This window comes from Elaeis guineensis, chromosome 2 (genome assembly GCF_000442705.2).
Source record: "Elaeis guineensis isolate ETL-2024a chromosome 2, EG11, whole genome shotgun sequence".
Lineage (NCBI taxonomy): Eukaryota > Viridiplantae > Streptophyta > Magnoliopsida > Arecales > Arecaceae > Elaeis > Elaeis guineensis.
Window position 1 is genome coordinate 42,936,102 of NC_025994.2, and position 15,670 is coordinate 42,951,771.

The 15,670-nt window shown below is 34.2% G+C and overlaps 1 protein-coding gene across 1 annotated transcript; it reads right to left on the reverse strand.

Annotated features, from left to right (window-relative positions):
- Positions 1-733: 733 nt before the first annotated feature.
- Positions 734-1,853, reverse strand: LOC140855432 (uncharacterized). The gene is made up of 2 exons (XM_073251316.1): positions 997-1,853; positions 734-889 (listed from the first exon to the last, which is right to left on the reverse strand). The coding sequence occupies exon 1, from the start codon at positions 1,739-1,741 to the stop codon at positions 1,016-1,018; it is 726 nt and encodes a 241-aa protein (XP_073107417.1). The 5' UTR covers positions 1,742-1,853; the 3' UTR covers positions 734-889; positions 997-1,015.
- Positions 1,854-15,670: the final 13,817 nt, after the last annotated feature.

Consider the following 15,670-nt stretch of genomic DNA (forward strand, 5'->3'; position numbering starts at 1 on the left):
TGGCAAAACCCATCATGGATCGGACCATGTCTAACAGAGTCCGATTTCTCCTTTCAAACAAACCATTATGCTGTGGTGTTCCTCGAGGAGTCCATTGGGAGAAAATCTCATTTTCTCCTAGATATGTGAGAAACTCACCAGAAAGGTATTCCCCTCTTCGATCATATCAAAGAGTTTTAATACTCTTTTCAGTTTATTTTTCTACTTCACTTCGAAATCGTTTGAACATTTCAAATGAATCCAACTTATGTTTCATCAGATAGATATATCCATATCTGGATAGGTCATCCGTGAAAGTGATAAAGTAGAAATATCCATCTCTAGCACTTATGCTCATGGGCCTGCATACATCAGTATGTATGAGGCCCAAGAGCTCAGTAGCTCTCTCACCTTTTTCAGTAAAAAGTGATTTGGTCATTTTACCAAGAAGACAGGACTCACAGATTGAAAGTGATTCACAATCACTGACTTCGAGGATTTTCTCTTGAGTCAACCTGTTTATTGTATTCTTGTTTATATGACCTAGCCTACAGTGTCATAAGTAGATATCTGACACACTATCTAATCTAGGGTGCTTGCCAGTAGAATAGACTACGTTAATAGGTTCTGATAACATATACACACCATTGTTCAAATATCCACAAAAAATAGTAACATCATTCATAATGATATTACAAACTTATTTCTTTATTAAAGTTTTATAATCATTTTTTATCAGAAGGCCTACAGAAATAACATCTAAAAAAAAACTGGGATAGAAATGACAATCATTAAGAACAATGGTATGGGACTCAAATACAAGTTTCAAGATTCCTAATGCTAGAACTGGAACTGATCTTCCGTCTCCAACATTCAGGAACCTCTCATCTTGCTCGAATCTCCTACTGACCTGCAACCCATGCAATGAATTGCAAATATGGTAAGGGCTATCGATATCCAATACCCAGTCAGTTATATCACAAATAGAGAAATTGCAAGAAGTTATCATATAAATACCTTTTCCAGCAACAGCTTGCTACTTTCTCTGCCTGTTCGGATCCAGGGAGGCAATATATTGAGGACAGTTCCTCTTCCAGTGCCCCCGCTTCTTGCAAAAGAAGCATTCAACTTGACTCTTATCAGGCTTGATCTTTCTAGTCTGGCCCTGCACTGATGTCCCAGCTTGAACTTGCACCTTCTTCACTTTCTTCTTCTTGTTCTTCTTTCCTTTCTTAAAGAGTCGAGAACCAGAAAATGAACCTCCCACTAAGTTCATTGACTCCTTATGGAGTTGGTGATCCTTCTCAAAGTTCTGAAGCAATCCCAATAACCTGTAGTAGTTTACTTCAGGCTTTGTCATTCTATAATGAGTGAGGAATGGAAGATAAGACTTGGGCAACGAATTCAATATTGCATCTTTCTCAAGCTGCTCATACAAGGAAAAGTCGAGCTTGCTTAAATTCTCCATCAGCTCAATCATGTACAATACATGATCAGTGATGGAGGCACCATCCCGCATTTTGGCATTGAAGATGGCACAACTAGTCTTGTGCCTCTCCATATCATCGGGTGTGCCAAAGGCATCCTCTAACACTTGAAGCATGTCCTTTGGCTGAGCCGTCTCAAATCTACGACTGAACTCGTTGCCCATGGCAGCCAGCATGATGCAGCGCACCGTGGTTCGATCACTGAGCCACTTCTGATAAGTGTCTCTAACTGTTCCATGTGCATTGGCAGCTGGCTCCTCAGGTGCAGGATCCATTATCACATATAGGATCCGTTCATGCTCTAGGACTATCTTCAACTTTCGGTACCAGCTATCGAAGTTGGGTCCCACCAAATTTTCATTGTCTAACAATGATCGAAGCAATAGAAAAGTGGCCATATCTGCATGAAAGAAAACCATAACCTAATTAGTAATTGATTCATTAAACCTCAAGATTTGGACTTTCATCAAAATATTTCTCCCACTATTTTATTTGAATTGGTAGCCTCTACCTTCAATTCGAGGAATTACCCTAATTTTTTAGTGGGTACTATAATCCACTTAGACTGCACACAAGCCCAACTTTGGTTGGCTAACCCATGTACATCTAAGGATAGGTTCATAACTAACTGTTTCTCTAAATAATTGCTAGTAATTTTAATTTTGCCCCAATCCCTAATCAGTAGGCTTTGGCCTCCACTGAAAAGGTCTGGTTAGGTCCAACCATTAACATTGCCATACTTGGCCCATCTAGCCAATGAATGATTAGGCCCAACTTTGGTTGGCTAACCTAACCACCATTTAAAAAGATGCAGTCAAAAAATCATATTATGAATGATAATTCCATCAGCCGATAAGCACCAGACCTTTAAGGCTCCAATGATTATCTAACTGATGGATCCATTATTATTCACTTAATGGGAGGCTATGATCTAGTTATCACCATAACTATTTTATTTTAAGGACCTAATAATTTTAGAAAATTTAATTGATTTAAAGGATGAGGTCAAATGAACCAGCTTATCGTGATCCTCCACTGGCTTCACCAAGTCAGCTTAAGGGAGACCATTAAAAGGGCTAGTCTAGGAGCACTTAAATCAGTCACACTATTTACCTAGCTGACATGGGTTAGCTCGAGTAGTCAAGTGATCCGATCAAAACATAATTTCATCAAGAGGCCAGGTAAGTTCGATCGGTGGGAGGGTCTGCCAAAGCTTGCCTTAGACACCATCAGAAATGGTTAGGTAAGCGGGCTGCTAATTAAAAACCACTAGTCTGGTTTACCTTAGACACCAACTGGTTTAATTAGTTTCGATTAGATCAATCTAACAATTTGTGCTAGACCACTTAGCCAAGAATCAAGTCCATTTGGTTCTCGTTAAAGACATGGACTTGACCAACTACAACTATTGTAATTGATCTAGAGAATCTTTGACCTAATCTAAGACAATAATTAATTAGATTTAGTCAATTCTTTAATTAAGTCCATCTTTAATCTATCCTTAGGTCTAACCCAATTAATGGACCTAACACTAACCTATTAACCCAATGTGTTATGGTTTGTGTCTTAGGTTCTTCAATTCACAATCCTAGAACCTAATCAAACAACTTCTTAATTCTCAATTAAGTTTTGGGCTGAGGGTTAGGGTTCAACTTTTCAAAAATAATTTTCATATTTGTAAAATATTTTTACAACATGGTTCTTACCAATCAAGTTGCTTATTTGATTCATAATCAAAATATAAGTGAAATAAGCATGAAACTATTTTAGATCTAATTTAAATAGGTTCATGTAATTGAAATAATTTTAACTTTAAACTGCATAAATTTTTCAAACAAATATATGATGGTTCTTTGCATGAAAATTATTAACAAAGAGATTTTATTTTAGATTTAAATACTTTTTAAATCTAATAAATCATAAATTTAATTTAGATCATATCTAATAAATTTATGATTAAATATAGATCTACACGAACTAGGACAACCTTTGCACTGTAAGGGGTAAACCTTACAGCAGGACAACCTACAGTTCGTGATTGATCTAAAAATTTTAATTTTAGATTTAACAATCAGATTATAAATTAGATCTAATCTAAGAAATAATCTAAGTATGTATAAATAATCATGTAATAAACAATCTAGGCTCTGATACCAATTGAAGGAACCAGATCTAGGGTTTCAGGGTTAGATCTTGAAACTTTTTCAAGATCATGCAGCGAAAGACTAAAATAAATCAAAATTTATTTTATAAAATTAGAAAATCTCTAGATCTAAGATCTTATTACATGATTATTATATAATATTAAATCAAAAATTAAAACATATAGAGAATGAACTACATGTTGATCATATCAACATGTTTTTATGCTACATCTAATGTATGTAATAAATAATAGATCAGATCAATTACCTTGCAAGTTAGACATTCTAACCTTGTTGATCTGGGATTGAGGATGATGTTGTGAGCCATACACACATCCGGTCTCTAGGAATCATCCACACAAGCCCACGAATCTCAATCAAAAGTCCTGCTCCAAGAAATCAGCACAGTATGCTAGTACTGCGCTGATCCTGCTTCGATGGTTAATCAGGTGCCTCTTTCTTCTTGACTTGGACTCCTTCAAAGATGAAAAGTAGGAGGAGGAGTTTTAGATCTGAGATACTCTTAGAAAACTCAAGATGGAGGAAGGGAAGAGATGAACACAACAACCCTAGAAGAAGACCCTCTTCTTCTTCTCTTTGCTCTCTATAGACATCCTATCTTGTGTCTATTATATCTCCATGACCCAACCTTTTTTCTCTTTGAGTTTTGGATGCCTCAAAATCTCTCTTTGATCTATTTTTTACAAAAAAATTATGAAGAAATTTATTTCATATAGAGAGATATGATAGAGTCCTTATCTAGGTCAAATACCTAGTCAAGGTTTATCCAAACATGGCAAGATAAGGGGTGCCCAACTCTTGGGTGCCCCCTCCTTCTTTTTGTGTGTGGACCAACAGCAAAGGGCACCTATCAAGTGCCATAAAAGCCACAAAAATTTTAAAAAAAATTGGGGTAAAATCAGTGCCATAAGGAAAGAGTTTTGGTTTTCTAAAATTCTATCTCATAGAATTTGAAATCCAAACTAATTCCTACTTTGACTTGATCCACAACCACATTCCATATAAGAGAGAAAGAGAGAAAAGTTTTGGATGTGAGTGAAGACCTGGGAGAGAGGGTTTTATCGTACAAAATAAGAGAGAGTGGGCATGGGATAAGAAAGAGTGGGTGTGGGGGGCTAAGGTGGCGCAAGGTGGAATCCTAGTCTTACTAGGATTCAATCTATGACTTGTTCATATTTGGTTTCTCAAATCAAATCAAACCAAAACCAAATCAACATAATTAAAATAGATCTTAACCTAATTAAAATACTAATTTAATCAGATTAAATTAGATTTAAATCTGATTTAATTTTTTAATCGAATTAAAAATTAGGTTGACCCAAGTCCTAATTGAACTAGGACTAGTTTTTTCTTGTACTTGGCTTATCCAATAAACTAATTATACTTAATCCAATCAAGCTCAAACTAAATTTAATTAAATAATATTTAATTAGACTTAATCTCAGTCCTTTGGCTTAATCAAATTAAGCCAATTAGTAATCGAATTGCTAATCGATCCTCCTGCAACACTTGTACTAGGTTAAATATCAATCGTATTGATCATTTAACCCTAGAATGATTCTTAATTGTTGATCAACCATCCGATCAGATCGTGAACTCTAATGTGTGTAACCTCATAGGTCTAAACCTAAACCGATAGCATAGAAATAAATTTTTGTACCAATCAAAGTGACCATCTAGCAATGGTACCCGACGACCAGACAGGTCGAATGTGTAGAACAATATTCTTATAACCCATACGGATATTATTTCCATATAATTCATCCCCTTGATGAAAATGCTCATAGGATACCTCAGAGTTCAACTGTTAACTCTGATAAGGTTGTCCACATTATATTTCAAAATATCAAATTTATCTGATGGATTATCTTGGTCAAGGTTTTGCTAAATTGAAATACAGTGACTCATTCTTCTCCAACTCTTTGAGTGGTCAATCCCATCTTGATCACACTCTGACTTCATAGGTACTTGACTGTGCCCAGAAACCTTCTATCACTGAATTAAAAATTCAGTTAGTCCAGTACCAAAGCACAGTGAGTTGCTTGCAAGTCACTGAGGCGATCTCAGGTCTAAAGGACACTTATGCCTACATCACATCAGAGACATTCTCGACAGCAGAATACTCTGGATTTAGTCACATTCAATGATGATGTACCCTTACATCTCACCTATATACCATACCAGTGTCTCCACACTCCTTGGTTAAGAGGATAACCAACCCATATGGCCTACAGCGATCTATGCTCGATAGAAGCTGTCGTCCTTATTAACAGCCCATCATTTGATCATGAACAGTTTTAAGGACTAATCGATAAATTCTCTCTTTATCGAACCTAAATAGTCCTAAGGTCTTCATCACAACAACGAAGTTCATTAGAAGATGAAAACTTGTGATGAAAATATTAAAAATATATTTTATTTATTAACAAATCAATTACAATATAAGTTTGCTCAACCGTCAATAGGTTGACGATTGGCTTTTGAGATATATTTCTTAATATTATCTTTCTATAGACTATATATAAATCACTAGAGTCTATAACTCAACTGAAAGAAGAAAAAATCATAAGGATAGTATTGAGCAATTTCAACATGCTTGCTCAAGGCATGTCATTGTTTCTTTCGACTCTCCAGGTATGTACCTCTGAACTCTTTCAAAATTTTTTAGTTACCAATACTTTGATCAATTCAGATAAATGCCAAGATGGTTATTCATATGATAGTTTACCATAAACTATCCATATAAACTAAACAGAGATCACAGGATCAAATCCACAAGCAATTCCTTGTGCATGGTCATGTCGAGCCTTTTAAGCTCCTTGATGTATTTGATCATTATCAAATAATGATCATAGACTGACTATCCATCATACATCTCATATGCTGTACGACTCTGATCACCTCACAATACTTGTAGATGAATCAATGTGTTGTTGACAGTGAGCATGTGCTCATGCATATATTGGAGTTCGTCTAATATGAACTTCAACATATAGCACCTATCTTAACATTAGAATAATCTAGTAGAGAATATTGCTTAATTTAAGAATGATTCTTAGGTTTGTGAGCCAGTCTATGTCATTGATTTTGGTTAAACAATTAATATTTAAGATTTAAGCCAGAGGATTGGAAGCGGACACAATAAATAGTAGAGAGCAAAGATTCTAATTGGATGTTTATACTTTTTTTATAATTTACTCTAGAGACTTTTAGATGCAAAATGACTTCCACTATTTTATCAGATCTCCCACACTCTCCAAATGAAGAAAAGAAAATCCTAACGCGATAACTGAATTTTTAATGGGTGCTGCAGTCCCATCGATGTCATGTACCTCACCTAACAGCTATTAATAACACGAACATTGATGCATGGATAACGTATCCAGATGCTTCTCTAAGCATGTTACAGCTTCTTGGTCTCTAATTCATATGGGCTCACCTAACAGTTATTGCCCACACTTCTTAGTTAGGTCAGACCCACCGTTCATAAGTAGATGCAAAGCTGTCATTGGATCCCTTACCTAAGAGTTATTGGATCCGACCCCATCTTTATCCTGGAGTAACTCTTTACTAATAGAGTGGTTGCATGTTTCCGATACAACTGAACCACTATGACCAGTCGAGAACAATCAATGCCAGTAGCACGCCCGCATATCTACAATGGTGGAAGACCATTGGACTTAATATTTATAGAGAGATTTGAGTTTAGATCTTGTCTAATTAATCATCATATGATTGATCTAATTGGCATGGGCTAAACCAAACCATCAAGCAACCATATTTAAGACTCAATCTTCCAAATTGGCCCGATAAGTGGAGATTGGTGAGGGTTCCCCCATTACTTTTTTTAGACACCAATAAATTGATCAAGTTAGTGAACAAAATTAATTAAATAACCATCTTTCAATTACTTGCCTTAGACACCAATTGGTTAATTGATCCGAATAGGTTAGCCTAGGTGAATCAGATTCGAGCCATAGAGCCAAATTAGGTCTTTAGGTTAATCAATTCTACATATGGGTATCAATCGATTCGATCAACAATAATTGTATGATCTTAAATTCTATTGATCTAAGCCTAATCAACACTTGATTCGGTTTGATCAATAGCTAAATTGATTTAGACCCATTATGTTCAAATCAAAAATTTTAGATATAATCTAATTATATGACTTAATTTGATCTACCCATGACCAATCCTTCACTAACAAACACTAATTTCAGATCTTAAATCAAAATTTTCAGATCTAAATTCTTTGCATGAAAAGTAAGTTTAGATCTCGAAATAATTTTTAGCTTATACATACAAACATATATCATATACATGAATAAGTTCAGATCATAGAAATAAATTTTAGCCCAAAATATGCTTTCATATATCATATATATGAATCAAAATAGATCTCGAAACTCTTTTCAGATCTAAACAATAAAACATATATCACATATATACTAAAAAATTAGATCTAAAATTTTATTTAATTAAAAATTTTAACATCATTTTAGGACAACCATTCAGCATAACAAGTTATGTCAGGACAACCTTATGTCAGAACGATATCAAAAATTTTTAGATCTGAAATTTTTCTCAACAAATTTCAGATCTAAATCCTAATCTCATGCATATGACGTGTCTTTGATACCACTATTAGAATTTCATGATTTCATACATGCAAAAAAATTTTAAAAAAAGTATGCAGTGAAAATTTTAAAAATTTAGATTAAACCTAGTTTAATCGAAGCATACATAAGATTAAATCTTAAAATCATAAACAGGATCTATATATGTGAGATAGGATTTAAGTATAGAAATCAAATAGAAAAAAATAAATAAAGAAGATTCAATTTTCATACCTTGGCATGAGTCGAACCACACTGTGAACTAATGATCATGGATATTTTTTGAAGGTCCCTTGAAGCCGCATAAGTGTCGGGCCTCTATGGATATCTACATGAGACTTTGATCTGATTAGAAGTTTTTTGATCTCACTGAAGTACTAGCTCCCTTACAGAGATCGCATCTTGATGGTTGAATTTTTTTTTTTCTCTCAAGACACTCTTAGAGAAGAAGAAGATTATAGGAGGATGATGATCTCTATGCTAGAGATCATGAGAAGAATCCTTTCTTCTCTTTTCTTCCTATAAATCATGCACCAAATTTCTATGCTAAAGATGTAGAAATTTTTATCCAACTCTTGAAAAAAGAAGAGAGGAAAACTCATGTCCAAATCAGGACAAAAGAGAGAGAGAAGAGGCTCCAACAACCAACCTTTGGTTGTTGGTAAGAAAGAAAGGATATCACCTATCTTTTCTCACGCCCATGACCTTCATGCCGCACCCTTTCCTCCTTGAATTTTCCATGCACATTCCTCTAGTTTTGGCATCCAAAAATTGATCATCATCAGCCCATCTAACACCCCATAAGGATCCCATGTTTAAATAGGTGAAGGGATAGAGTTTAGGTAGGAAGATAAGAGTCCAAAGCTCTTAGGACTCTTGCTTTTTTTGATGCCGCCCATAACTCTCTTTTGCACCCTCATATCTCACGAAGTTAGGGGATGGCATGAACTCTTTTCACACACAAAACCTCACATAAAAAGTAGGATGAGGCATCCAAAAATTGATTGGCATGGGACTTGGTTGGCACATGAAAGGAAGAGTTTCAATCTCATGGGACTCCTCTTTAGGTGACTGATTTAAACCAATTTAAACTTTAACCAATTTTAATCATATTAGAAATTGATTAGACTCAAATATATAGAAATTCAAATTTGATTTAGAGGTCAAACTGTTTAGATTAGATGTCACCTAATTAGAGAAAGAGTCCTAATCCTTTTGGACTCTCTCTTATTGAGTCAAACTCAATTTAATCGCAATCTTATTAGGATTTAGTACACCCATGAAGAGAAGAATTTTTAGTCCAAATAAAAACTCAAACACTCTTATTTAGTGTTGAGAAATATGTTCCAAAGTCAATCATCAACTTGTTGACGGTTGTGCTATTTGATGTAATTGTATATGAATTAATTAATAAAATATTTATTTGATAATTTTTATCATAATCTTATACATCTTCTATATCGAACATCTGTGTTATGATAAAAGTACTTAGGATTATTTTAAATCGATAAAAGAAGATTTATCATTTAGTCCTTAAATGAATTCACGATCAAATGATATGCTATTGTAAGGATGATAGACATATCAAGTGTAGATCGTTGTGTGCCATATATCATTGATCGTCCTCTTAATCAAAGAGCGTGGAGATGCTGGTATGATATACAGATAAAATATAAGAGTATATTTTACTGAACGTGACTAACTCTGGAACACTCTACTGTTAAGAGTCACTCTGAAGGGATATAGGTATAAGTGTCTCTCCGACCTGAGATCACCACGGTGACTTATAAATAACTCACTGTGCTTTGGTACCGGACTACTTAAATTTTTAATTCAAAATCGAAAAATTTTTAAGCATAGTCAAGAACTTGTGAAGTCAGTGCGTGAGTCAAGATGGAATTGACCACTCCAAGAGATTGGAAAGAATACTTTATGTTTCAATTTAGTAAGACCTTGGCCAGGGCAATCCTTATAAGGAGTCACAGGATTTATTAGGTTGAGACACATAATGAATGTACTATTAAAAGTTAATAGTTTAAACTCTAAGTCATCCTAGCATCAAGGGTCAAAGGGATGAATTATATGGTAACTATATCCAAATAAGTTTTTGAGTGTTGCTTTGTGTACATTTGGCCTATCCAGATGTCGAGCACTATTGCTAGATGGTTATTTCGATTGATATAAAAATTAAATTCTGTACTACCGACTTAGATTTGATCCTATAGGGTCACACACATTAGAAGTTCTTTTCCAATCATATGGCTAATCTGAAAAGTCTCAGTGGATGGGGACTCTGCTGAAGAGTCCCACTGGATGGGGACTCTAGAGAAGAGTCCAACTAGACTTAGACTCTATCATTAATGGAGAATTAATTAGTGATTAGATCACTAATTAGCTCAATTTTATTAAGCATTAAAGTCTGGATCAAGTTTGATTGAATTGGATTCAATCAGGTCAAGTCTGATTAGGTTATGAGATGACCTAATCGATAAGGAAGAAATGATCCTGATTTGATCTGATCTATGGCTCAATTAATTTATTAATTTAATTAAATTTAACTAAGATTATAAAAGTCTAATTATATTAGGTTCATCATATTTTATTTGGGTCTAATTGGATTGGATTTGAAAGAAATCCAATTGGTTAAACCCTAGAGTCCCACATGAGTGGGACTCTCTCCCTTGAGCCATCCAAATTGTCTCACACCTTTTCTCACCACACAAAATTAGTTTGTCCATGATAAAATCAAAAAATTATCCTTCTTTTTTCACCTATTAAGGATATAAATTGGTTGATTTTGATTTGAATTCAAAATGGTTTGAATTTTAACTTAAAATCTTATCCATATCCTTCCACACGTTGGCTATTTTTGAAGGGGCTCGTTGTATATGAGAAAAAGAAATCTTTCTGATGGCTTTTCATATGTAATATTCTTTGGTACATCCCTCTTTAAGTCAGATAAGGGTGAGAAAAAGTTGAAGTCAAATTGAAATTTAAAATGGTTTGAATTGCAACAAACTCCAGCCCTTGTCCTATCTTATCTGGTTTATGCGACAACCATAAAAAGACCATAGTTTTGTGTGCCAAACTAAGAGTGCTTTTCACTATGAGATATCAGAGAGAAAGAGGGTCAAAAATACTTCTTTGGGGTGTGAGGTTTGGATGGGTTTCCTTCTTCTTTGGCATGAACAAAAGAGGAGACCGATCTCCTCTCGGGTGAGCGACCTAGAACTATTCTAGGATTTTGAGTGAGAGAAAAACAAAAAAGAAGAGAGTCTTCATTAGATTTTTCTTCACCATCCAGTATCCCTTTTGATCCATCTTCAACATCAGAAAGGTTTGAGACAATTGAAGGAAGAGATCAAATCAGATCTACCATCAAAAACTGACTGTGCGAGCTAGCACTCCCTTGGAGGGCTGATCGGTCTGAGAATTTCGTATGAACCATCCGTAGAGGTCGGATGTTTGTGCGGCTACGAGTGATGAAAAAAAACTTTCAGATCCATATTTTTAATTATGGAGATCAACTACCCATGCTCAAGTATTGGGTTTGGAATCCTAGAAGTGGTGGATTAGATCTATCACTAATTACTGTTCTTGTTCAAATGCTTGTAATATTAGATTCAGATTTTTATACATATAAATTTATATTATAAATCTATTTGTAAGAGTTTTAAGATTAGATCTTATATATATATTTATAAATTAAATAATTTAATCTAATATTTTTTTGCTAAAAATTTTGAAATGCATGCATGAAACCCCTATATGATCCTATAGTGGTATCAGAGCCAGGTTGCTTATAACATGAATTTATTCTTGCATATAATTTAATATTATATGCATTTAGATTTATTATTTAATTTAGATTAGATCTGATATATGATATTTAGATCTAAAATTAATTATAGATCTGATCGCACAAACTGATATAAGGTTATCCTGCTGTAAGGTTTACCCCTTATAGTGCAAAGGTTGTTCTAGTTTGTACTGATCTTTATATAATCTAATTTTAATTATTTAGATTAGATCTAAATAATTAATTTAGCATCTGAGTAATGTAGTAATCTGATTAGATAAATCCTCATAGCCATCCTATCATAGGAGAAATCAGGGTATCACAACTCATTTGCCCATTCGATGGGATCTCCTATAGCATGTAGGGGTGCTACGCGATCTTTTCTATGATGATGAATAATAAAAAAAATTTTAAAATTTTATTTTAGATTTAAAATAATATATATTAGATCTAAAATTAGTATTTTGATCATTAGATAATTGATTGTGAAAATATTTTATAAAATTCAAAATTATTTTCAAACACTGAATCTGAACCCATGTCAGCCCAAAATTTAATTGAGAATTAAGAGATCTAGATTTAAGAATCAAAGATCTAAAGCATTAATCTCATAATTCATGTGTTAATGGGTTAGCTCGAGTCAAGTCCATTTAACTTGATTAGACCTAGGGTTAGAAATCATTGATAATGGACAATGTTAGTATTGATCAAATCTAATTAAAAGTTAATTCTGATTGGATTAATTTCTTCTCTTGATCAATTTTAATAGTTATAGTTGGTCAAGTCCACATCTTTGATTAGACCAATATGGACTTTGATCATGGCTCTATGGTCGAACCCAAGTCTATAAGTTGATCAAATTGAAAATAACTAATCAGTTGGTGTCTAAGGTAAGTATGACAGCTTTAATTGATGGTCATTAATTGGGAGCTATTCGCATAGATTGAATCTATATCGAGTTAATGGCATATCCCTCCCATCGATCTCACTTACTTGGCCAACATGATGAATCATATTTTGATTAGATCACTTAATGATTGGGGTTGATCCATGATAACTAAAAAATCAGTATGATTGATTTAGGTGTCCCTAGTTCAACTTGTCTTAAGTTCTCTTTATGACTTGGTGAAGTCAATGGGAGGATTCATGACTGGTTGACTAGACCAGCTTATGCCTAATCTTCTTTAATCTGACTTGGTGAAGTCAGTCAGAGAATTAAGATTAACTGGTCAAGTTTCTTCTCATCTCTCAATTCAACCAATTAAATCTTCTAAAATTATTAGGTCTCTAAAATAAAATAGTTATGGTAATAACTAGATCATAGTCTCCCATTAAGTTGGATGATAATGATTCCAACAGTTTAGATGATCATTGGAGGCACCACACGCTTGGTGCTCATCTGGCTGTCTGAATTATCATTCATAATATGTGGATTTAGTTGTGTCTTTCTGATGATGGTCAGGTTGGCCGAGCCACACTCGAGTCAGATTACTCATTTGTTAGATGTACTAAATTTTGACATGTTAATTGTTGGACCTAACCAGAACTTTCAATGGAGGCACCACATGCCTGCTGAAGAGGTGTTTGGGGCAAAATTGAATGCTAAAAGTTGTTTGGTGAAGCAATTGATTAAGAACCTACCTATGGATGCACAAGGGTTGGTCGAGCCATATTCGGGCCCATGTGTAGTCCATGTGGATTCTAGTACCCACTAAGAAATTAGTGTAATTCCTCAAATTGAAGGTAGAGACTATCAATTCGAATAAAATAGTAAGAGAACCTTTAGACTAAAAATCATATCTTTAGGCTTAATCAATTCATATACTAATTAGGTTTTGATTTTTCTATTGTAGTTATGGCTACCACCTTGTCGCTCCGATCACTATTAGATAGTGATAAATTGATGAGATCAAATTTTGATAGCTGGTATCGAAAGTTCAAAATAATCCTAGAGTACAAATAAATCTTATATGTATTGACAGATTTGGCACCCAAGGAGTCAGCTCCGAATGCGCGTAGCACGATCAGAGACACTTATTAAAAGTGGCTCAATGATCGAACTATGATTTGTTGCATTAAGCTGGTGGCAATGAATGATGAGTTCAGCCATCATTTCAAGAATGCTCAGCCGCAAGACATGTTACAAATATTGAATGAATCTTTTGGCACATCCGACGATGTTGAGAGAAACAAGACTAGTTATGCCATCTTCAATGCTCGAATGAGGGAAGGAGCATTAGTCACCGATCATGTACTATGCATGATCAAAATGATTAAGCATTTAAGTAAGCTTGGCTTTCCCTTGCATGAGCAGTTGGAGAAAGATGCCATTCTGAACTCTCTACCCAATTCCTACCTCCCTTTCCTTACTTATTTTCGAATGACAAAGCCTGCGGTCAATTATCGCAGTTTGCTGAGATTGCTGCAAAACTTTGAGAAGGATCACCAGCTCCAAAAGGAGTCAGTGAATGTAGTGGAAGGGTCTTTTTCTGGACATCAATCCTTTAAGAAAGAGAAGAAGAATAAGAAGAACAAGAAAATGGTGCAAAGTGCTGGGGCACCCAAACCCAATTAGACCAAGAAACTCAAGTCCAATCAGAGTCAGATGGAATACTTCTATTGCAAGAAGAAGGGGCATTAGAAGAGGAATTATCCTCAGTACATTACCTCCTTAGATCCAAATAGGATGAGAAAGAAGTAAGTTATTATTGCACAAGATAATTATATGATAACACCTTGTAATTTTTCAATTAGTGATTCTACTATCTGAGTATTAGATATCGAAAGCTCTTTTAATATTTACAATTCATTGTAGGGTCTGCAGGTCAGTAGGAGATTTGAAGAAGATAAAAAATTTCTCAATATTGGAGATAGAAAATCAGTTCTAGTTCTAGCATTAAAAATTATTAAGCTTGTATTCAAATCGAATATAATTATTCTTAGTGAATGTCACTTTTGTCTTTCTTTTTTATTGAACATTATTTCTGTAGGCCTCTTGATCATGAACGATTATAAAATTTCAATAAAAAATATAATTTTAATATCATTATGAATGGTGTTAATGTGATGAATAGATAGTTGAACAATGATATTTACATATTGTCATAACCTGTTAGTGTAATGTATTCATCTAGCAAATATCTTAGAATTAGTGATGTCTTCGATATCTATCTTTAGCACTATAGGTTAGGTCATATTAACAAGAACAAAATAAATAGATTGACACAAGAGAGAATTCTCGAAGTCAGTGATTGTGAATCACTTCTAACTTATGAGTCCTATCTTCCTAGAAAAATAACCAAGTCACCTTTTAATGGAAAAGGTGAGCGAGTTAGTAAAGTTCTAAGTCTCATACATACTGATGTATGTGGATCGATGAACACCAGTGCCAGAGGTGGATATTATTATTTTATTACTTTTATAGATGACGTATCGAGATATGCACATGTCTACTTAATGACGCATAAGTCACTATCATTTGACATGTTCAAATGATTTCATAATAAAGTAAAAAAATAAATTAAAAAGAGTATTAAAATTCTTCAATCTGATCAAGGAGGAGAATATCTCTCCAGTAAGTTTCTGACATACTTAGAAGAGAATAAAATTCTCTCGCAATAA